This window comes from Ictidomys tridecemlineatus, chromosome 1, assembly GCF_052094955.1.
Source record: "Ictidomys tridecemlineatus isolate mIctTri1 chromosome 1, mIctTri1.hap1, whole genome shotgun sequence".
NCBI classification, from domain to species: Eukaryota; Metazoa; Chordata; class Mammalia; order Rodentia; family Sciuridae; genus Ictidomys; species Ictidomys tridecemlineatus.
This window is the reverse complement of record NC_135477.1, coordinates 173,989,639-174,013,154: the sequence shown is the minus strand read 5'-3', so window position 1 is coordinate 174,013,154 and position 23,516 is coordinate 173,989,639. Positions and strand designations below refer to the sequence as shown.

At 33.2% G+C, this 23,516-nt stretch overlaps 1 protein-coding gene across 5 annotated transcripts in view; it reads right to left on the bottom strand.

Moving 5' to 3' along the window:
- Positions 1 to 2,378: 2,378 nt before the first annotated feature.
- The window catches only part of Hmmr (hyaluronan mediated motility receptor), a 29,699-nt gene continuing 8,561 nt past the window's right edge, over positions 2,379 to 23,516 (bottom strand). For 3 of the 5 annotated variants that reach the window (XM_005325412.5, XM_021726460.3, XM_040272100.2), the window contains 11 exons: positions 17,267 to 17,341; positions 16,964 to 17,139; positions 16,367 to 16,515; positions 14,447 to 14,661; positions 12,324 to 12,440; positions 8,801 to 8,947; positions 8,389 to 8,541; positions 8,186 to 8,285; positions 6,884 to 7,060; positions 4,003 to 4,165; positions 2,379 to 3,425 (listed from right to left, as the gene is read on the bottom strand). In XM_005325412.5, the coding sequence (XP_005325469.1) occupies positions 3,406 to 3,425; positions 4,003 to 4,165; positions 6,884 to 7,060; positions 8,186 to 8,285; positions 8,389 to 8,541; positions 8,801 to 8,947; positions 12,324 to 12,440; positions 14,447 to 14,661; positions 16,367 to 16,515; positions 16,964 to 17,139; positions 17,267 to 17,341 (1,492 nt within the window). In that variant the 3' untranslated portion in view covers positions 2,379 to 3,405. Of the gene's footprint in view, positions 3,426 to 4,002; positions 4,166 to 6,883; positions 7,061 to 7,397; positions 7,509 to 8,185; positions 8,286 to 8,388; positions 8,542 to 8,800; positions 8,948 to 12,323; positions 12,441 to 14,446; positions 14,662 to 16,366; positions 16,516 to 16,963; positions 17,140 to 17,266; positions 17,342 to 23,516 lie in introns of those variants that run through there. The other 2 variants (XM_040272099.2, XM_078052093.1) reach the window with 2 other exon arrangements.

Below are 23,516 nucleotides of genomic sequence, written 5' to 3'. Positions count from 1 at the left end.
TCACTTGATGTATCCTTTTGAAACAATCCAGAGACATGGTAAACATGAGAAATGTAAAGCTTCTGCCACCCTAACATGGTTGCAACTGTATTATTATTATTATTATTATTATTATTATTATTATTTCTGTGGTGCTGGGGATTGAACCCAGGGCCTTGTGTATACGAGGCAAGCACTGTACCAACTGAGCTATATCCCTAGCCCTGCAACTGTATGTTTTTTATAAGTAGGAGTATACTCTTAAAGTATAATAAATACATAAGCCACTAACAGTCATATGTTATTCAATGTTATACATAAGGAATGTGCAATGACTGGCACATGTTTCACATGACTGGCAGTGCAGGAGCTTTACCATTACATAATGTTCTGTGCTATTATGTTATGATTCCTATAATGTCACTAGATAATCAGAAATTTTTCTCATTATCTAGTGACATTATAGGATGTATGATGGAACAACATATATGCATTCTGTCAATGACTGAAACATTGTTATGCTGAGTATGACTGTACAGTAATAAAAACAGAATGGTTGTATGGTACAGGAGACAGCGATTGGCATTTTGTAGACATAAGGTATGAAAACACAAAACACAATTGCCAAAAAATGCTGGAAACACACTAGAGTATTGGTTGTTTTCCTTCCGTATCATGTGGAATATGGAGAGCTGTGGCTGGCTACTACTGCTTAGCATGCAAGAGAGTATTATAACCCATAGCTCTGGCCTGGGAGGATCAAAATTCAAAAGCTGAAGTGCTGTTTCTATTTAACGTGTGCCACTTTGGCAAAATTGTACATTTGAAGTAATTATAAACCAAGGATCATTAGTACTAAATTCTTAAGGGTCTTGAAGAGATCAGTGCTATAAGTTCTCAAAGGATGCAGGGGTGGTGATCCCCACCACATCCCTATTCAACTCACCTATTTAATCAGTGCAGAAGACAGATGGGATTTGGAGAATGATTGGATAATCATAAGTTTAACTAGGGGATGGCTCCCATTGCAGTTGCAGTACCAAAAGTGTTTTCATTGTTTGAACAAATTAATGCAGTTCTTGGTTTCTAGTACCTAACTACTACTGATCTAACAAATTTCTTTTTCTTCATCTTTATTTACAAAGCTGAGAAGAAGCATTTTGCTTTCAGCTGGTAAGGCCTAACTCAAAGTATATAAAAACTATCCACCCTATGTCATAATTTAGTACACAGAAATATTAATTGCTTTCTCCTTCCAAAAGGTATTACATTGGTCCATTACATAGATATTAGGCTGACTGGACTCACTGACTCGGAAGTAATTTAGTCTTATGAGTAAGACATTTGCATGCCAGAATATAATCTGGCAAAAATTCAAGGACCTCAGTAAAATTTCTAGGGGTCTGGTGATATATGTTGAGATATCACTTCTAGGGTGAAGGGAATGTGGTTGCATCTGCCCCTTCCCATAACCACAAAAGAGGTACACCACCTAGTGGGCCTCTTTGAATTTTGGAAGAAATGTATTCTTTATTTGGGTGTGTTACTGTGGTCGATACTGAGTGACCTGAAAAACTGCTAGTTTTGAGTAGGGCCCAGAATAGGAAAGATCTGTAATAGGTCCAGACTATTGCTCAAGCTTCTCAGTTGCTCAGGCTACATAATCTGTCAGATCCAATGATACTTGAAATGTCACTTGCAGATAGGGATGTTCTTTGGAGCTCATAGTAGATCTCTATAGGTAAATCAAGGGGTATATCCTTTTTGGAGCAAAGACTTGCCATCCTTTGTAAATAAGTACACTCCTTTTGAGAAACAGCTCATGGCCTGCTGTTTAGGCCTTAGTAGAAATATAACACTTGTCCACAGGCCACCAGTTATCATGTAACCTGAGCTACTAATTGTGAACTGGAAGTTATCTGATCCACTAAGCCATAAAGTTGGATGTAAACAGTAAATGGAACTGGTATATAGGTGATAGGGCCCAAACAGGCCACAAAAGTACAAGTTACATGAAGAATTAGCTCATATGCCCACTACTGCCCTTTTTTTGCCGTTCTGTACCTGTGACCTTGTAGGAGTTTCCTATAATCAGTTGATAGAGGAGAAGGCTTGTGCTTTTTTTGTAGATGAACGATATGATATGCAGCCACTACCCTCTACAGTGGAGAGCTGTAACACTGTGGCCATTTTCTGGGACATTTGGGTATGACAGTGGTGAAGGGAAACCCTTCCAGTAAGCAGAACTTCCAGCAGTGCACCTGTGTGTTTACTTTGCTGTTACTTCAGCTTGACTAAAAGCAGTCTTAAACCATTTGATTTTATTGGACAATTTTTCTAATTTCTGTTTTCTTCTAAACCTATTTCAAATAATCACAGCTTAAAATTCAACCATGTACTAAGGTTTGACAAAATAATTTATTAAGAAAAGCTATTCTGTGATTGTCTGTTAGTCCATCAACATTACAAAAATGGTGTTTTACAATCACACAATTGTGCAAATCAGATATAGCAGAGGGAGAATTACCACTTTCTAAAGAGTATCATTTGTGATTACTGGGAACAAGGGCCAGTGTGGTGGTGGTGGGGGGAACAAAGAACATAAATATATCTTAAAGAAGAATTAATGTAGCTTCATAAAATGAAAATTTAATAACTGAGTAAATTGACTCTGTGATTTTAATTCATATTACACAAATACTTAACAAAGTTTCAGTAGATATACAAATCAAGTTCTCTAAAGAGGTTACTTGCAAAGTTTCTAAGATTTTTAGCATATCTAATAATTATCGAATAATTTATTATCGAATAAAGTGCAGGTTTATAAGCCTAATTACAAATTAAGATAGAGTCAAGGAATCTGTAAATTATTAAATAACTCAGTGACTTTGATAAACGATAATGAGGTTACTAGGAGTTAAGTCTGTCCTTATTTCATGTTTGAAATGGACAAATGGATGGATGATGAGTAGGTCAGAATAGACATTATTAGTAAATCAAAGCACAAGCAAGAATGAACAAAATGTATTTAAGCCTTTCTAAGTCTTTTCAGATTAGAAAAGACTCCAGAATCAAGCTAAAATAATCTGATAATTAGAAACTTGAAACTAAGGTTACAGAATAGGGGAATAATAATCTGAATGGTCATTTTTAAAGAGATGCTAATTTGATGGTGTGTACTGAAAACCGAAAAGCCAATTAGAATGTTTAGAATTAAATACTCCCTCCTAACTGAAAAAAGTTGAACTTCCTTTACATATCTGAGGATAGGAAGCTCAAATGCTCAAATTCACATTAAATATAACATTATAAGATACCCATTGTAAACATAATAATAACATCAACAATTATAGCAGTAAGTATAAAATAATCTTCAACAGGTTTTTCAGATATTTACTTGCATGATTCTTGACACTGCACAGGAGTTCAGTAGCAGTTTGAATTGCCTAGGAAGATTATTAAGAAGTATTATTATTTTTTTAAATTAAAACAAATTTCATCAAGTGTTATAAATTAAAAAGAGGCTTCTCATGTTCTAGAAGGCAGATGGAACAATATTTATACTCTGCAGCTTAATTTTGTTTATAGTTCTTTATATACTATTTAACCTACTTGGATTTATAGTGAAAGACACAAAGATTCAGCCAAAAGAGAAAATTTGCTTCTGCAAAACTACAAATTAGAAAATTATTATTAAAGGCCTAAGAGACATTTAGGTTAAAATGTAAATGTTTTATACAGGGAATAAAAATGTTGGCAGGGAGAATATAGAAGCAAAAAAGTAAAACAAGGCTTCAAGGAAGATCTAATTTTAAAGGGGCTTAAAGAATAGACAGGATCTAGATATACAGAAAGAGTATGACAGGAGGAAAAAAAGCATTATATGAATCAATCTTAGGAAGAATTTCTTATCTATAAAGGTATCAACAAATTTCCACAGTTCATAAAAAAGGTAAGTTGCTAAATGCTATGAAAGCAAATCCAAAGGAAGAGGACAGTTCTATACATGTACTCATTTCTTACCTTCTTTTAATGGAGTTTTGAGGGCAAAATTTTCTTTACTTTCATGATGAAAGGCCTTTGAAGGATCAAAGTGTTTGATACCCAGAACTTTATTCAATTCCTCCTGAAGTTTTCTCTCATTTTGTTTCTTTTTAGCAAGCTGAGATCGGAGTTTTGACACCTCCTAGATGAGAAATGTATAGAGAATAAACAATTATTAAAGATCATGTTGGTAGAAATGTATTATTACCAATGTTGCAGGCAAACTGGGCAAAAATCACTATTACACTTCAAAAAGGAATTACAAAATGCCTTTGAACAGCTATGCAAGTGAGATAGACTTTTAAGTCTTTTTGTTTCTCTGTAAGTACGAAGTTATTTTTCTAATAAAAGTTCTACTCAAAAGAAATTGCAGAAATCAACTACTGGCATGATACCATGCATGCTCTGCTAACCTACTTTCTAGTGAAAAAAATTTATAAAAAGGCAATCAATTAAGGCCTCTGAAAAATGGCTACAAAGGCAAAATACTAAATGAAGAAACATTTATTCAAAAAGATCCACAAAAAAATCTGTAGGAAACCTGAAAGTTTGGGGAATTTCAACCCCAACTGCTCTAGTCACATAATCCTTCCTTCCCTCCCAACTTCCAGAGACTTCTTGCCAGCAAGATCAAGGCATCAGACTTTCTCATCTTGCCCAAAGCTTCTATTGCTGTAGTTATATCCTTGCAAATGCAGCTGAGGGTGGAAAATCCCTTCTCCTGCTCAGCCTCACCTGTGGTACAGGGGTTTGACTGGGACACAGTATGTTGAAAATACTGTGACCCTGATCACCCTTGCTCAGGCTCAATTTTATGCCAGAAAAGGCAAGCAAGAAACTTTCCTTGCAAGACCTCAGCTCTAAGGGCAGATGTAAAATTCAAAAAACCTCCCACTATCCCCAATTTCAGTTCTAGAATTATAGCTCAGATATTGTCTGAAGGAAAAACACACCATAAAATAGCTCCTAATTTCTTTCCAAGGGAAGTGATTTCACTTGGAAGAGATTTCACATGCAGAGATAAAGCCTAAGTGTGCTCTAAAGAGCAGAGGTGGTTGTGGTGAAAGGAACTGGGAGAAGATTAGGGATAGTCTAAATTGTAGGTGGCTAATTTTGTAGGACAGAAATGGGGAATAAAACAGCTGGGATGAGCCTTTCCAGAATCAGAACAAATACCACACAGTACTCTCATATATTACTCCTACAAATGAACCAGAATTTGATTAGATTAATATTGTAGGCAATTTGTATGCCTTAGAACACTACTGAAAACAGCCATGAACCAGCAACTAGTAGAGTTATCAGTCATGTGTGTCAGCAAAAGACAGGAAGATAGCACTACCAAAGCAAGACTTACGCCAGAGTAACTAAGCATACCCAAACTATACCTCCCTGAATAGCAACATCAAAGGTACAACAGTGTTGGGAGGCACGGTTGTCATGTTTGGCAGTATTCACCCTAGATCAACATTTTTAGACAAGTGAAAACTACAAGGCAGGTATTAATTTATACACACTAGAATGGCTAGAATCAAAATTTTAGGTGATATCAAGTAATAGTGAGCATATGGAGAAAATGAAACCCTATATTGCTGATAGAAAGTAAAATGGTATAGCCCCTTTAGAAAACAGTTCTTTAAATGATTAAACAGAGCTACCATAAAACCCACCAATTTCACTCTTGGGCATATAACCCAGAAAAGTAAAAATACATGTCCATATAAAAACTTGGATATTTTTAGGGGGACTATATTAGGGATTGAATGCCAGTGTGCTTTCCCACTGAGCTACATACCCAGTCTTTTTTTTTTTGAGACAGGGTATTGCCAAGTTCCTGAGGCTATCCTCAAACTTGGGATCCTTCTGTGTTAGCCTCCCCAGTTGCTGGGATTACTGGCTACTGCCCCTGGAGAAAAAACTTGTATGGAAATGATTACAGTATGCTTATTATAATAGCCAAAAGGCAGAAAAAACTCCAAATGGCCATTAACTGAGGAATACATAAATGTTTATTCACACAATGAATTATTATTAGTCCATAAAAAATGAATGAAGTACTAAAACATTCTACAACATGGATGAATCTTAAAAATATTATGCTGTTTGAAAGAAGACAGTCAAAAAGACTACCTATTATTTGAGGCAATCAATTAGTAGTTGCTTAAGGTTGAAGCTGGGATAGAATGAGGAGATAAGAGGGTAATAGTAAAAAGAACAGGATTTTATTTTGAGGTGATAAAAAGTGATCTATAATTGTGATGCTGCTGCATACATCTGTGAATATACTAAAAACCACAAATTGTGTATTTTAAGTGGGGGAATTATATGGGATATGAATTATATCTCAGTAAGCATATTAAAAATTTAAGCATATTGGGCCAGGGGTGTGGCTCAATGGTAGAGCACTTGCCTAGCATGCGTGAGGCACTGGGTTCCATCCCTGGCAACACATAAAAATAAAACAATTAAAATAAAGGGTATTATGTCCATCTACAACTTAAAAAAAATTAAGTAAACAAGTGTTTTTGAACATTGTTTGTTTTTATGATATTTACATCAAGGAATTTGCTATTTTGCATACAGAAATGGATGTGTAAAGCTTTATACACTTTTCCAACTACACCAGTAATTTTAAATGTATTAAACCATAGCTGGAAAACTTGAGAACACTGAATATCCACCTCGTAAACACTAAAATAAATCCATTAATTCTCCGAATTTTCTCTGTAAACTGTTATTTTTTTTCTGAATTAGAAGACTTTCATCATACTTAAATATTATTAATAAGATATTAAGCCTTTAACTTGAATACTAAATAAAACTAAATGCTATTAATAAAACTAAATGCTATTTTACAAACCGATTTCAGTTGGCTATTTTCATCTTTCAATTTCACAACATGCTTGATTTTTTGCTTCAGATTCTGATGACCCAATAATTCCGCATATGAATCTCTTATTTTATTTAGCTGCTCCTGAGTTGCACCATGTTCACTCAACAAAGCCTGTTTCTCTGCTTCAAATGCATCCAGTTGAAGCTAGAAAAGATTTTTTAAATGAAATAAAGAATTAAAATTATTAAATTTTACAGGTCTCATACAGAGCATAAAAAACTAAACCCCGAACCAAACCAAACCACAATATGCTTACTTATTTTACAGGATCTCAACAGATTTTCTGATAAATCTTTTAAATTTTTTAGTTTTCATTTTAAATATCATTAAGACAGAGGAAAAGAAACAAGAAAACTAACTAGATCTATCTGATACAGATAGATCTCATGTTATAACCAATGTGTTTCTACTGTATTTAAGTGCCAAACTTAGCATTTATCCATTTCTTCTCTTAAAATGATACTATTTGACCTGGGTGCAGTGGTGCTTGCCTGTAAAGCCAGTGGCTCGGGAGGCTGAGGCAGGAGGATCATGAGTTCAAAGCCAGCATCAGCAACAGGGAGGTGCTAAACAACTCGGTGAGACCCTGTCTCTAAATAAAATACAAAATAGGGCTGGAGATGTGGTTCAGTGGTTAAGTGCCCCTGAGTTCAATTCCTGGTACCTCCAACCCCCAAAAAGATAGTATTTGAGATAGATCATAACAAAATGCACATCACAAAGTAACATAGATTAATCATCCAAAGTTTATTATCAGGATAGCCTTCTGATTGAACTCTGGGGTGCTTGTCCACTGAGCCACATCCCCAGCCCTACTTTTGTACTTTTTAAGGTAGAGACAGGGTCTCAACTGAGTTATTTAGTGCCTCGCTGTTGCTGAGTCTGGGTCTGAACTCTTAATTCTCCTGCCTCAGCCTCCTGAGCCACAGGGATTATAGCATACGCTACTGTGCCTGGCTAGAAAGCAACTTTTAACCTGTAAAGAGTACATTAAAAACTTATGGGGGCTGGGGTTATGGCTCAATAGTACAGTACTTGCCTAGCACGTGTGAGGCACTGGGTTCGATTCTCAACACCATATATAAACACATAAATGAATACAGGTGTATCAATAACTAATAAAAAAGACAAGGGCATGAAAATTTAAGTCTAGTAAAATTTTTAATTATATTTCAATAAAGGTGGAAAAATTTTATGCATAATCCATTTTATAAATCTTTAATTGGAACTTAAAATAAACACATATAAGTTTAATTCTAAGAGACAAACCTGAAAAGGTTTTGTTTTCTTATACAGTTCTTCATAAAGGAGACGCCATTTATTAACTTCCTCAGTTAATTCTGCCACTGTGTTTTCTTTCCCAACTTTTCTATATGGGAAAATTAAATTAAGAAAACATTAATTATTAAAATTAATTACGAATTAGAGAAAAATAACCATTACACGGTACTCACTTTCCCATTCTAACTTACCTTACTTCTTCCTCTTCCAGTTGCTTCTTAAAGTCTTCATCTTGTTGTTTGAGTTGGTTCTGCAAATCAGTTATTTTTTTAAGAGAAGAAACTGTCATTTCTTTAATTTCTACTTCTTTCAGTGCTGATTTGTTCTGTAGATCTACAAGCATCCTTTGAATTTGAGAGAAAAGTCACTAAATATTTTAGACATTGATTTTTCTTTCACTTCTTACTTTTTAAAATCAAACCCAAATACCCCAAATAACTCAAGTATCTTAATTTTATGGATTTAAATAAAAATTTTTAATTTAAGATGACCAAAAGCAAGCCATGGGACAATTCCCTGAACCACTTAGTAGCTGGATTTTGACAATATTAAGAAGTTTTAATGGTTCTAAGGTATTAGTGTGAGCAAGCAGCTTATTCATACCTTGCATATTCTTGATTTGTGCTTTCAGTTGTCAGTATCTGATGTTGAACATCCTCTGCTCTTTTTTCAGCCTTGGCCACTTTTTCCTGTAGTGATGAGTTCTCCAGTCTAAGATCTTCTAGCTCACTAATTATTAATGCTTTATAGCTTATTAAAAAGAAAAACAAAGTTAAAGTATTTTTCTAACTACCATGAAAATGACAAATAGAGTGAATCAGTTTACATTTCACATACTCTTCAGCAAAGTTAACAAAACTTTATAATATATTCCTGCACTTACACAGGTAGGAATTCAGGCTTCTAAGGTAAGTGTTAAGAAGGAAATATACAAAGCACTTTAAGTTGGTAAAATAGGGGAACCTACATTTTGGTTGGTGATTTAAAAAAGGCCTTTCTAAGAAATTTAGAATTAAGCTGAGACATGATGTGTAAGGAGGCATTAGCTAGGCAGTTAGGGGAAAGCATTTCAGAGGATAAAGCTGATATGAGAGTGAGGTAGAAAATGTCCACTAAGGGGTCAGAATGGAATCTAATGAATAAGAGAGGCAGAAACAAAAGCCAGAGCCATGAAGCCAATCAGGGGCACAATGGGTTTACCTAAAGAATAAGGGAGAAGCATTAATTTGTATGTAGATTACTCCAGAGATATGTGGAGGATGGATCCTGAAAATTGGAGGATGGAAAACCAGGAGATCAAAAGGAAGACAATTATTTATCATCCCAGGTGAGCAATTACAGAGGCTTAAACTAAGGTGTTAACAATGGAAAGATGGGAGATCTCTTTTGTAGGCAAAACAGAAAAACTAAAGAGATTAATTGGATATTGGTGGAAAGGGAAAGAAAAACAAGTCTAGGATTTATGGAGTGAAAGGCTGGAAGATGAAGATGTTATTGCTTGCAATTAAAAAAAAACATGATAAAACAATGAGAGAATAGAGGTGGAAAGAGAAAGAAGACCAATAATTATTTGATGCAGGTTATTATCAGGCAATAATAAAATATCTACTTCAATATATCAAGTACACAGAGATGTATGATATGCAGCTGAAAAGATAAGTATGTTTGAAGAAAAAAATTTTCATGATAATATATAACGAATTAAGACTTCCTGAAGCACTATTTTTAAAAAGTTTTTTTATAGTTGTACATAGACAGAATGCCTTTATTTTATTTGTTTTCTTTTATGTGGTGCTTAGGATTGAACCTAGTGCCTCACACCAGCTAGGCAAGTGCTCTGCCACTAAGCTACAGTCCCTCCCCTGAAGCACTATTTTTAAGCCAGTCTGCACCCCCCACAGTGTCTCATTAAGTCACCAGGCTGGCCTCAAACTTGTCCTCCTACTGTCTCAGTCTCCCATGTTGCTCTAAAGCTCTATTTTTTAAACCATTGAGAAGAAAAATTCCTTTAGAGGACACTGTGATTGTGTTATTTACATATATGTTCTGATATATAAAAGTTTTTAGTGAAATATATATAAATATATATTATTTATCTACATATTTACCAGAATGTTTCATATAGAGGAATACATCACTAGGAAAGAAGTAGTATTCAATGAATAGGTAGTAGGCAACTATTTCTCCATAGGGACAAACAAAAAGAAATTTAATCTTCGTAACATTGTACACACAGTAATCAGTTGTAGGCGAAAAAATGAAAAGCAAAACTTGAAACTTTAAGAAGAAAAATAGGTAAATATCTTCATGTTGCTGGGATAGAAAGAAGTTCTTATAAAATTTATAAATTTAAAAGAATAATTAAAATTTCCAAATTTAAAATCAAGAATTTCCACCCATCATAAGAAACCATGAAGAAAATGCAGACAGGCTACACTGTGGAAGAAAATATTTACAACTCATAGTGCTGATGAATTATCTACAATACAAAGTCATTTTACATTAGCATAGTGGCAAAATTTTAAAAGTACAGCAGCTTTGGTGAGAAAGTAGAACACTGGATATATTCTTACCCTCACTTTAGAAAATGATTGGTATTAAATTTTAAAAATTATCATTTACATACAAGGATTCTTATACTTGTGTACTAGGAGACGTTAAGATAATTTTCATTAAATATATCACCAATAATAACCAAAACATAAATAAATTTAAAAAAGGAAACAACAAATGTGCAAAGTAAGAATGCATAAAAAAATTGTGGTTATGTTCATACTCAGCTATTCACAGCATGACCATGAACAAACTATATTCTCATGAAACAATACAATTCTGTTCTAGAAATACATAAGGCAGAGTGAAAAGGCAAGTCAAGTCATAGGAAATGGCATATGGTATGATGACAATTTCTGTTGATGCTAAGAGTAAAATTAGATAAGTGATATTTGTATGGGTATACATGTTATAAAACTATAATGCATGGGGAAAAAGGTGAGAAAATACTAAATGGAGGCTTTGAGACAGTGTTACCTGTTCAGAAATGGCATAGAGATGAAACTCATACAACCAATTTGTTGAATATCATTATACTTAATGGTTGTCTTTCATGGGTTCACATGTATTGATTTTATACTTTATGCTTTATTATTCATGTATATTCTTTTGTGTCTAATATATATATTAAAGTGGCAGAAACCTCCTCTCCAAATGGTCTAAACTATGATAAACAAAAATATTAATACACTGTTATCTTTTGCAATTAAACTTCTTTTTTTTTTAAAGGAAAAATAGCAAGAGGTAAAGAAGTAGATATAATACGCAGACAGATAAGCTTCTATTAAGAAGATGAACTGGGAATAGGAATATAATTTTAGGTTAAGACATATTAGAAATGATTTGTATTGGACATGTACAAGAAGCAAGGAAGAGTCAAGGAGATTTTTTTTTAAATCCTGCATTTTAAAGATGACTGCACATTAACATTAATTCATATTGATGGGGAAAATTCTAGTAGAAAGGTTGAAAATTTTGAGAAACAAGGATCAAATATATAGTGATGTCACTGAAGGTTAAAAGATAGAAATAATCTAGTAGGTAAGAAGACAGTATGACTTTACAGCCATGTAGGTGTTTTTTAAGTTTGATGAGGACATAAAAGTTTTTGAATTTAAGCAAACAATATCAGAGAAGTAAAATAGAAGTGTCAAAAGTTCAAGAATGCATGAAATTTAAACTAGATAGTGGGAGTGAAACATTTCTGAATAAATATAGTGACCAATTTATGGCAAGTCATTATGGTAAGGAAAGTTAATAACCAAGTGTCATAGAACACGCCTATAATTACAGTAACTTGGGAGACTGGGAAACTGAGACAAGAGAATTACAAGTTCCCAGACCAGCAAGTTAGTGAAACTGTCTCAAGATAACAAAAAGGGCTGGGGATATAGCTCAGTAATAGAGCACTGTTGAGTTGAATCCCAAGGACCACAAAACAAAACAACAACAAAAATAATTTAAAGTAGTACCAGCCATCCTCTGTGTGATTACTTTGTTCACAGATTTCTGTAGATAAACACTTCTCCCTGCTCACATTATATTTGAGAGTAAAGGCTCCTAAGAAAAATACCTTTCAAATTGAGCAGTAACATCTCCAAGGTTTTGCACTGTACTATTATACCTTTCCTGCAAAATTAGGGTGGCCTGCATGTGAGCAGCATCATTTTTCTCCATTTCAGCTTCTTTCCTAAGAAAAAGAAAATTTTAGAAGATAAAACGCTAACAACAGATCAGTAAGAAAGAGAATACATAGGAAATGTGAATCATACAACTCATCTTTCAGGACCTGCATTAGTTTAGAGTTTATGGCCTAATTCTCATATTTTTATTTACTGTACTAAGAGTACTGGCTTCATCTTATTTCTTCTGCTCTTATTTTACTCTTTTTCATCCAAATTTATGCATTACTAAATTCCTTTTTTCATACCATATGCATTTAAGTGGGTGTTTAAAATTTGGGGGACAGGAGGTAAGTAAAAGCCCTAATGCAGAATCTTAACAACAAAAGCCCAAAATTACAAGTTAAAAAGTACCCAGATTTACTCAAGTTTCATTCTCTGCACTTAGATACTAATACTAAATATAGTTAAACACTTTATTTTAAAAGTTCTTTTGGAAAAAGAGTTATAAGATTCTGTGGATTATTTTGATTATATGATTAATCCACATAATTAATTGTTATAAAAAATTCAACACTTAAATGGATTATTTTATATTGACAAAATAAATTAAGTCATCTTTATATATTATAAATCACAGAATTTTTTGAAATATTCATGATAGATTATCAAAATGGTGAAAAAGTTTTTACATAGTTATCTGAGCTTATGAGAAACCTTTTAAAGAATATACAAAAGTAAAACTGTAATATGCATTGTGTACTTACAAACTAGGTAGGACACTGAAATAAGATAAATAGTTAATCAGGTTCATTAAGCAATGAGTTTAGATTTTTAAAATATACACATCACAGCAAAAGCTATCAAATGTTACTAAAGGGTTTGTAATAAAAACATTTTCTTCCTTATCCTTTAGAGAAATTACTTTCAATCCTTAGTTGATCTTTTCCTAAGCCTGAAATTTCTAGTCTAGGAGAGACCCTAGAGATCATCTTATAATTAAATTTCTTTATTTTATAGAAAATGACAGAAACTAATGATGTTTTGCTCAGAATCAGACAGTTAACAGATGCAGTAATAAAATTCTTATGTCTTGAATGCTACAATAGAGTTCTTTGTCTTTAGGATAAATGTCTCAACTATCCTCTGTGAAATTGATATCTACTCAGTTTCTTAAGGTTCCTGTTCTTTAAGACTGGGAGCAGTACAGAACAATCCCCCTAGTTATACTTTTGTACTGTTTCCAAAAAAACAGGTATAAACTCTTAAGTGTTCTTTGCCTTCACCAATCACAAAAAAAAATAGAAAAGAGATTAATAACAAAAAAAATCCAACAAGAAAAAGTGGGAGATTTACTATAATAATATAGGTTCATATCTAATCCATGGTTCCTTACTAATAAAATGTTTTAGTGATGAGTTCCCAAGGATTTGCAATTCAAATTCAAGAATCAAAATGGATATTTTAATATAAATACATTAAATGGTGAAAGAGGTATAATATAATGAAAGGAATATAAAGTTAGAGTCAAAAACCAAAATAAGATCTCAGATTTTCTACTTTGATAAATTTCTTATTTTTTAATGTTTTCCATTTCTGGTGTTTTTTCCCCATTTTATTTTTTGATTGCTGCCTCATGAAATGTAATAAAAAGTACCACTTATACTATGTAAATTGATGTACACATAGATAAAAAAATGCAATCCATTTTATTATTAAAGGGTAGAGTTATTAGTTTTTTTTTCCCCTAAATTCATCACTGTAAAGCTGATGTACAGTGACTTTTAGAACACATAGGAGTAGTAAAATAGCACAAAGCTTCTGTCATTTGTTAACTAAAACTACTTCTGGCCTTAAATTTAAGAAGGGACAATGCTTTTTATTTTAGCTGTCATATTGGCTTGCACACACATTCTTTGCATGTATAGACTTTGTCTCTGTCTATTCCTTCTTGAAAAATAATTTCAATCTCACATATTCACAATTGAGGTGAGAATCTTAAAAAAATAAACCAGGAAATAATTTTAAACATCTCAAATCATATATAAATAAGAGGTACATTATTAATACGAACTCTTTCAACTGTTCTTCTAGGAGTTTTAGTTCTTCTGCTGTAGTTTTTGTTTCCTCTTCCAACTGTTTGACCAGTCTTTCAGTTTGTTCTTCCTTTTGCTGAACTAGATCTAGTTCTTCCAGTGCAAGCTTTAATTCTTCCTTAAAAAGAGTTCTTTCTTTAATCATTTCTTCTTGATAAAAAAATAGCTTCTGCTGAAGACTAGAAGATAATTCCTATATCCAAAAAGATAACCAACAAAATAATTTGAAATGGCATTCTTAGGTTTTATGAAGAGACAAAAAAATTTATATATATATATATATATATATATATATATAAAGAAGTATGAAAACTAAATTTAAGAGTTTCAAAATAACATTAAAAAATATAGATATATGGCTGGGCATAGTGGCATATGCCTGTAATCCCAGTAACTCGGGGGACATCCTGTCTCAAAGGTAAAGCACCTCTGGGTTCAATCCTCAGGACTATATATATTATATATAAATAAAATAAACAAACATAAATACACAAACACAAACTTTTTTCATGAGCTATTTTCCACATCTTAATACTGTGGCAACTTTCATTTCAGGCTTTTTTCTCCTATGCAACATACACATAAACTTATAAAACTAAAATTATATTTATATGTTTTACAACTGGTTTTTATGTATACTTTTCTCCTATAATACTATATAAAAGTATTTTATGATTTCAACCTTATATAAAATACTTTAAGCTATATAGTACATCAATTATACAAACACATCATCATTGTGAAAAACATTCTATCATTACAAAGAAAGTGACTATTATCTTTGACTACTTCCCACCCCAACTTTAGTTGTCTCTGCCCAGAAACATCTACTAATTTGGAACATGTATGCCTTCTGGTCTTTGTCAATATATTTATATATACACATACATATTTTTTGGACATATGTAGAGGTCATTATAAAAAATCATAGATAGTTGAGATCTTTCTAACTCAATGTGTTCTACTTCATTTGTTGTAGGTTAACCAAATACATACTGCTTCACATCAATGCCACAGTCCGGCTGCAGCAAAATAACCGGTGTGTGTGTGTGTGTGTGTGACGAGCAACTTGGTGTACATTGATACAGCAGGAGTGGGAACCGTTTATTATAGGAAAGGAGTGGTATTTATACATTCCACACAGCTTATCTAATTAACATAAACTAGATACAGCAGTCAACCAATAAGGAATCTCCACACTTAATGGCTCCCTGGCTTACTTCACAAACCACTCCCTCTGGCATTTTGCCAGGCGCCATCCAGACTTGTTTACAGACTCTAACACATCAATGCATGTAAGTACCAATTGTCTCAACCATTACCAATATTTTACATTATTAAATGTTTTAATTTTCACCAATTTTGTAAATGGAAAAATTTTATTTCCATTTCCTTGATTACTACTGAGATGGAGCATCTTTCATGTTTATAAGATATGGGAGAATTATCTATTTCTGCACTATATTTTAGTGGACTGTTTTCTCTGTCTCTCTCTCTTTCACACACACACACACACACACACACACACACACGTAATGTTATTCATGTAATCTAAATTTTATGATTATATTTTTCCTGTAGTAAGATATTCTTCTAAAGACAACTCTAAATGTCTACATGGGCTTCAAATACAAAAATGTAATAGGAAAGCAATGTTAAATGATCCCTACTTTGCTACATCTGTATTTTAATTTTTTTGACATTATTAATAACCCCATAGTGAACACGTTGTGAAGGAGTATGGCTAAGACTTCAGAATATCCATGGTCATTTCCTCAGGATTAGATTTTAAAATTAGAATTGTTGGATCAAAGGATATATAACAAAGTTTTCTGACAGTGAAATTTATGACACATAATAAGCATTCTTTAATTTAAAAAAACATTGCAGTTAATTACTTTCTCTTGTTGGAGAAGTGATTCAATTTGCAACTCTTTTTGTTGTAGTCTTTCATGTTCTTGTTTTTCCAGAATAAGCTTCTCTTTTAAGTTTTGCATCTCTGCATTTAGACTTTCATCCCTTTCCGTTTTCCTACTGAGAAGGTCTTCTATAAAAGGAAAACATTTAAAATACTGTAACAACATACAAACATCATTAAAAAAAACCTAGATACTCAAAATACTTCATTATGCTGGTGTTTAGCACAATTCACAGATCAAATATTTTCAAAGGAAAAAAGCAAAAAATTATGAAGCTTGTACAATTATTACAACATATAACATATATTGTATGCTATATAACAAAACCCTCAAAACTAGTTCTATGTTATCTACCAATTTTAAATAGCCAGTCAAGGGAAGTCATGAACTGCACAATTGTTTCTTTTTTCTATCAAGAAAAGCAACATACTGAAATAGAGAATAAACATTATAAAAAAAATTTCAAATACAGAATAAGGTTTACTGTTGTTGATTACATAATTTTAAAAAAGTTGTTTTGACATAGCAGTGCTTTTCTTAAATACAATAATGTACTAACTATAAACACAATAATACCTTTTTCTCTTTCAAGCAGCTCACATTTAGCATTCAGGTCTTCTACTTGTTTAGACAAGATAACATTTTCCTCAATAGACTGCTTAAGGATTAAAATTTCATGATTCTTCTCTTTCACATGTTCTTCTAACTGGGCAATATCTAGCTTATATTTTTCCACTTGATCTGATGCACAACTATATTAAAAATATTGAAAAAGAGCATATCTTTTTAGGCACATGGAAACAGCAAAAAGATGAAAATGATGTTTTCATCAGTGTTTAACAAAATAAGGTTCAATATTAAGCTACTTTTTCATATTACCTAATTTCTTCGATGTATTCTAAGAGTTTCTCTGTTTCAGATTTTTCATCAATCTTTTCTTTCTCTATTGAAACACTAAAAAAAAAATTGGATGTTAGTTTATTTAATAATTGCACATATAGGAAGGGGATAGGAAAGGCAGCAGAATACAAGAGACACTAGTATGGCAGTATGTATAAACATGGATGTATAACCAATGTGATCCTGCAATCTGGACACGTGGTAAAAATAAGAATCATACCCCACTTGAATCAAATGTATAAAATATGATATGTCAAGATCATTGTAATGTTTTGAGCAACCAATAAAAAAATAATTGCACATAATGCTTACTATGTATAAGATACTGTTGTATTAGGCAAGTGACTGCAGAGTTCAAATTCTTAGTCAGTAAGAGTGACTTACTTCTCAGGTTGACAATTTATATGCAAGCGGGAGACTAATGATTTTACTTAAGTAAAAAGGATTTTCAAAGGTACTATGACAAAAGAGCTATGATAATGAGAATCATCTCACAATATCCCAAATCAAAGACATAATCTTATTTTGTAGCTTTCTTGGTCTCCTTACCCACCCAAATAGCATTTTGAGTGTCATAAAGCTTTTGTTTCAGCTATCTGGCATTCAATTATTTATATGTTCAACTCTTCTTTTTTTTTTTTTTTTTTTTTTAAAGAGAGAGTGAGAGAGAAGAGAGAGAGAGAATTTTTTTTTTAATATTTATTTTTTAGTTCTCGGCGGACACAACATCTTTGTTGGTATGTGGTGCTGAGAGGATCGAACCCGGGCCGCACGCATGCCAGGCGAGCGCGCTACAGCTTGAGCCACATCCCCAGCCCTGTTCAACTCTTCTTAACAACCTAATTTAAGAAATGAACAAAAGACTTAACTAGACATTTCACAATAGAAGACGTAGAAATGATCTATAAGTACACAGAAAGATATTCAAGGTTCATAGTAACAAAGTTACAAATTACCACTTCAAATCCATTAAAAAGGACTAAGTAAACAGGATACATCAAATGGTGTTAGAAATATAGAACCACCTTGCTAGTGGGGGTATAAATGATACAACAACTTTGAAGGTTTTTGTTTTTTTTTTAATGTTATATATTACCCTATGACCCAAGAATTCCACTTCTAGATATTTACACATGAAAAGTACAAATAAATATCCACAAAAATGTATGTTTATAGTAGTCTTCTTCAGAGTAAGAAACTTTTAAAAGGGCCTAAAATGGTGAAAAGAACAGTAAACAGAGATGTATTCATAGAATAGAATGTTACTCGGAAATAAAAAGGAAGAAGAATATACATTGATGAATTGTGAAAAATTATGTCATAAAAAAGAAGCCCCCAACCCATACTATAACAAACTTCTCAAATTTATGATGAAAAATAGAAAGTAGCTGCAGGGATGGCCAGCAATACACAGGTAGCAGTCAGGTAACGAGGGGTATGAAAGTAACTTTCTGAGGGAATGGAAATATTCTCTCTGTTATTTGGTTAATGGTCACAAAAATTTATATAACTGTCAAAAGTTATCAACCTGAATATTTAAGATCCATGCATTTATTATATGTAAATTATAAAAAAGGAATATTACTGTGCATTAACCACAGCTTCTTATACCAGTGTTTCTCAGTTTGGTTCCGACTATCATCTCCGTAAGATTACACTAAATGGGAAGATCATAAGCATTTCCTTATCATTGCTACTGAAGATGGGACAAAAGTACTACATTCATATAACTTTCTAGCATTAAATGTTTGAGAATGATTAGGGTTCACTGTCACTTGAGAGAAATAGGGAGGACTGGAGTGTAGCTCAGTGATAGAGTGCTTATCTAGCATACTCAAGGCCCTGGGTTTAATTCCCAGCACCACAAAAATAAATAAATAAAAGCATACTCCTGGACCCCAGTGTGGGCTTCCTATGTAAACCATGGAGGATTGGGGAAAAAAAAAAAAAAAAAAGAAGAGAGAGAGAGAGAAACAGGAAAATTAAAGAAGTGATAAGTGTTGAGGAAAGATTAAAATCTGACTAAGGAATAATTTGCTTAGAAAAGCCAGCGAAGAACTGCTAACAACCTATGGCTGCATCTCCTAAAAGCAAAAAAAAAAAACTACAATGAACACAAAATTAGTAGAAGGAAAGAAATAATAAAGATCAGAGTGAAAAATCAATGAGACAGAAACTAAATAAAATAAGAAGATAAACAAAAGGAATGTTGGTTTTTTGAAAAGATTTTTAAAAATTGACAAACTCTCAGCCTAGTTTAAAAAAAAAAACAGGGGCTGGGGTTGTGGCTCAGTGGTAGAGTGCTCGTCTAGCATGCACGAGGCACTGGGTTCGATCCTCAGTATCAAATAAATGTAAAATAAAAATATTATGTCCACCTAAAATTTAAGAATAAATATTAAAAGAAAAGAAACCAGAAGACTCAAATAAAATCAAATACATTTATTTCATAAATAAAATGAAAGGGGTATGCTACAATTGACACTGTAGATACACAAAAAACTCAATGGAGATTATTACGAACAACTATAAGCCAAATTTGACAACCTGGAAGAAATGGATGACTTCTTGGACACATTCAGCTTAACAAGATTGAATAATGAAGAAATAGGAAACCTGAACAGATCAATAACAAGACTGAAACAATAAAGAAAAGTGTCCCATCCAAGAAAAGCCCCAATCATACAATTCAATGCTGTGTTCAACCAAACATTTAAGGAAGAACTGGTATCAGTTCTTCTTAAATTATTCTCACACATTGAAGAGGAAGATATTCTTTCAAACATATAAAATGGAGACAGGATTACCCTGATATGCAAACCAGACAAGTGAATAAAAAAAACTGTAGCCAGGTACAGTGGCACATGCCTGTAATCTCAGTGGCTCAGGAGGCTGGGGAAGGAGGATCGAGAGTTCAAAGCCAGCCTCAGCCAAAGTGAGGTGCTAAGCAACTCAGTGAAACCTTGTCTCTAAATAAAATACAAAACAGGGCTGGGAATGTGGCTCAGTGGTTGAAAGCCCCACAGTTTAATCCCTGGTATCCCTACCCCCACAAAAACAACAACAACAACAACAAAAAACCCTACAAGCCCAAATCCTCATGAACATAGACATAAAAATCTTCAGCAAAATATTAGCAAACAGAATTTATAGCACAGCTGAGCCTGATGGTGCATGCTGTAATTCTAGCAACTTGGAAAGCTGAGGCAAGCTGATTCCAAGTTTGAGGCTAGGCTCAGCAACTTAGCCAGATCCTCAGCAGTCTTGTCTCAAAAATCAAAAAATAAGAAAGGTTGAGATGTAGCTCAGTGGTAAAGTGCCCGTGGGTTCCATCCCTGGTACATACACTACACACATACAAAACTGTCAACAAAATCCGTAGCATGTTAGAAAGATTATTCAGATTATTCACCATGATAAAGTAGGATTCTTCCTAGGTATACAAGGATGGTGTAGCAGAAGCAAATCAATAACTATGACAAACCATATCAAAAAAACATAGGATAAAAACCACATCATCATATCAAGAGAAAGAGAAAAGTTATCTAATAAAATTCAAGCCATTAGGCATGGTGACATTATAACTTTAATCTCAGCTATTTGGGAAGCTGAGATGAAAGAATCCCAAGTGTGAGGCCAGCCTTCACAACTTAGTGAGATTCTGTCTCAAAATAAAGGAGTTAGGATTGGGGTTATGTCTCAGCAGTGCAGTGCTTGCCTTGTACCTGTGAGGCCCTTGGTTCAATCCTCAGTACAATCAGTCAATCAAACAAAAAACAACTTGGGATATAGGATGTAGTCAGTGGAAGAATGCCAACCTAGCATGCACATGGGCTTGATCCCTAGCATCAACCAAAAAAATTTAAAAAACAAAAAACCTTCAACATTTCATGATTAAAAAATGCTGAACAAATGAGGTATAAAAAATGTACTTTAATATAATAAAGTCCATTTATAATAAGCCAACAGTGAGCATATTGGGAAAAGTTGAAAGCTTTCTAAGATCCAGAAAAAGATAGGGATGCCCACTTTCAATCAAAGTAGTACTAGAAGTACTAACTAGAGCAGGAAAAAGAAATAAAACACATCCAGACTGGATAACATAAAGTCAAACTTTCATTGTCTGTAGATGACATGATCTCACATATAGAAAACTACAAAGGCTCCACCAAAAATTAAAATTAGAGAAGTTGCATGATACAAACTCAACATCCAAAAATAGGTATCAATATTACTCCCTAATCGTTTACTACATGAAAGAGAGAAATCATGGAAACAATTTCATTTATGATAGCTACAAAAAAATTTAAGGAATAAATTTAATCTAAGATATAAAATATTTCTATAGTGAAAATTATAAGGCACTGATGAAAGAAATTGAAGAAGATACAAAAAATTGGAAAGACATCTCCTGCTCTGGGATTGGCAGGCTTAATATTGTTAAAATGTCCATATTACCCAAAGTGATCTACAGATTTAATATCATCCCTGTGAAAATACCATAGCATTCTTTACTAAACTACAAAAAATTATCCTAAAAATTCCAAGAAACCACAAACCATCCCCAAATTGTCAAAGCAATCTTGCACAAAAAGAGCAGAACACAAAAAGGCATTACACTACCTAACTTTAAAATATACTACAAAGTTACAGTAATCAAAACAGCAAGGTATTGAAAAAAAATTACACATAGACCAATGGATTAGAAGAGACATAAATAAACCCATACATCCACTGCAAACTGGTTGTCAACAAATGTGCTAAGAATAAGCACTGCAGAAAGGACTCTCTTTTCTATAAATGGTATGGGGAAAAATGGGTATCTACATTCAGAAAAGTGAAACTAGACCTTATCTCTCACCAGCTATAAAAATCAACTCAAAATGGATTGAAAACTTAAACTTATGACTCAAACAATGAACTAGTAGAAGAAAGCAGACAAATTGTTTTAAGGCATTGGAATCAGAAGATTTTTTTGAACCAGACCCCAAAAGCATAAGAAGAAAAAGTAAACAGGACAAATGGGCTTGCATCAAATTAAAAATCTTCTGCACAGCAAAAGAAACACTCAACAGAGTGCAGAGACAACCTACAGAATGAGAGAAAATGTTTGCAAACTATACATTTAACAAGGTTTGTTTTGTTTTTTGGTGGTGCTGGGGATTTAACTCCTGGCCTTGGGCATGCTAGGCAAGTACCTTACTACTGTGCTACATTTCCAGCCCTTCTAACAAGATTTTGATATCAAGAATATATAAGGAACTTCAAAATCTCAATAGCAAAAACCCAAATAATCTGATATAAAAATGGACATTTCTCAAAAGAAGACATAAGAATGGTTACCAGATATATGAAAAGGTGCTCAATATCACTAGTCAAGTAAATGAAAACTTAGTCATATAAGAATGCCATCATCAAAAAGATTAAAAATTAAACAAGTGCTTATGGTGATGTACAGAAAAGGGAACCACTGCATACTGGTGGTGAGAATATAAATTAGTACAGCCATTATGGAAAACTGTAGGTTTCTCCTTAAAACAAACAAACAGACAAATACACCATGTTTACTGCAGCACTATGCACCATAGCCACGAAATGGAATGAAAATGAAAACACCTAACTGTATATTTACTAATAATGGATAAAGAAAATGGTCCATATAAATCATGGAATACTGTTTAATCCTAATGAAGAATGACATCCTGTCATTATGACAACATAGATGGAACTAGATATCATTATATTAAGTAAAGCAAGCCTGGCACAGAAAGAAAATACCACAATATCATTCATATGTAGAATTGAAAAAAGGTTATCTTATAAAGTTGAAAACAGAATGGTTATCAGAGCAAGGAATAGTAAGGGTAGGCAGAGAGGGGAAAGATTAGTCAATGGGCAGTAAGTTACCATTAAGTAGGAGTAAGAAGTTCTGATGTGTTATTTTACAGCAAGGTGACTACAGATAACAATTATATATGGTAGACCTCAAACAGAAGAAAGAGCCAGGCATGGTGGTGCATACCTGTAATCCCAGAAAATCAGGAGATTGAAACAGGAGGTTCACAAGTCCTAGGCTAATCTTAGCAATTTAGTGAGGCCCTGAACAACTTAGTAAGACACCATCAGAAAACAAAAAACAAAAAGGGCTGGGCCTGGGGTTGTGGCTCAGTAGTAGACTATTTGCCTAGCATGCATAAAGCACTGGGCTCGATCCTCAGCACCACATAAA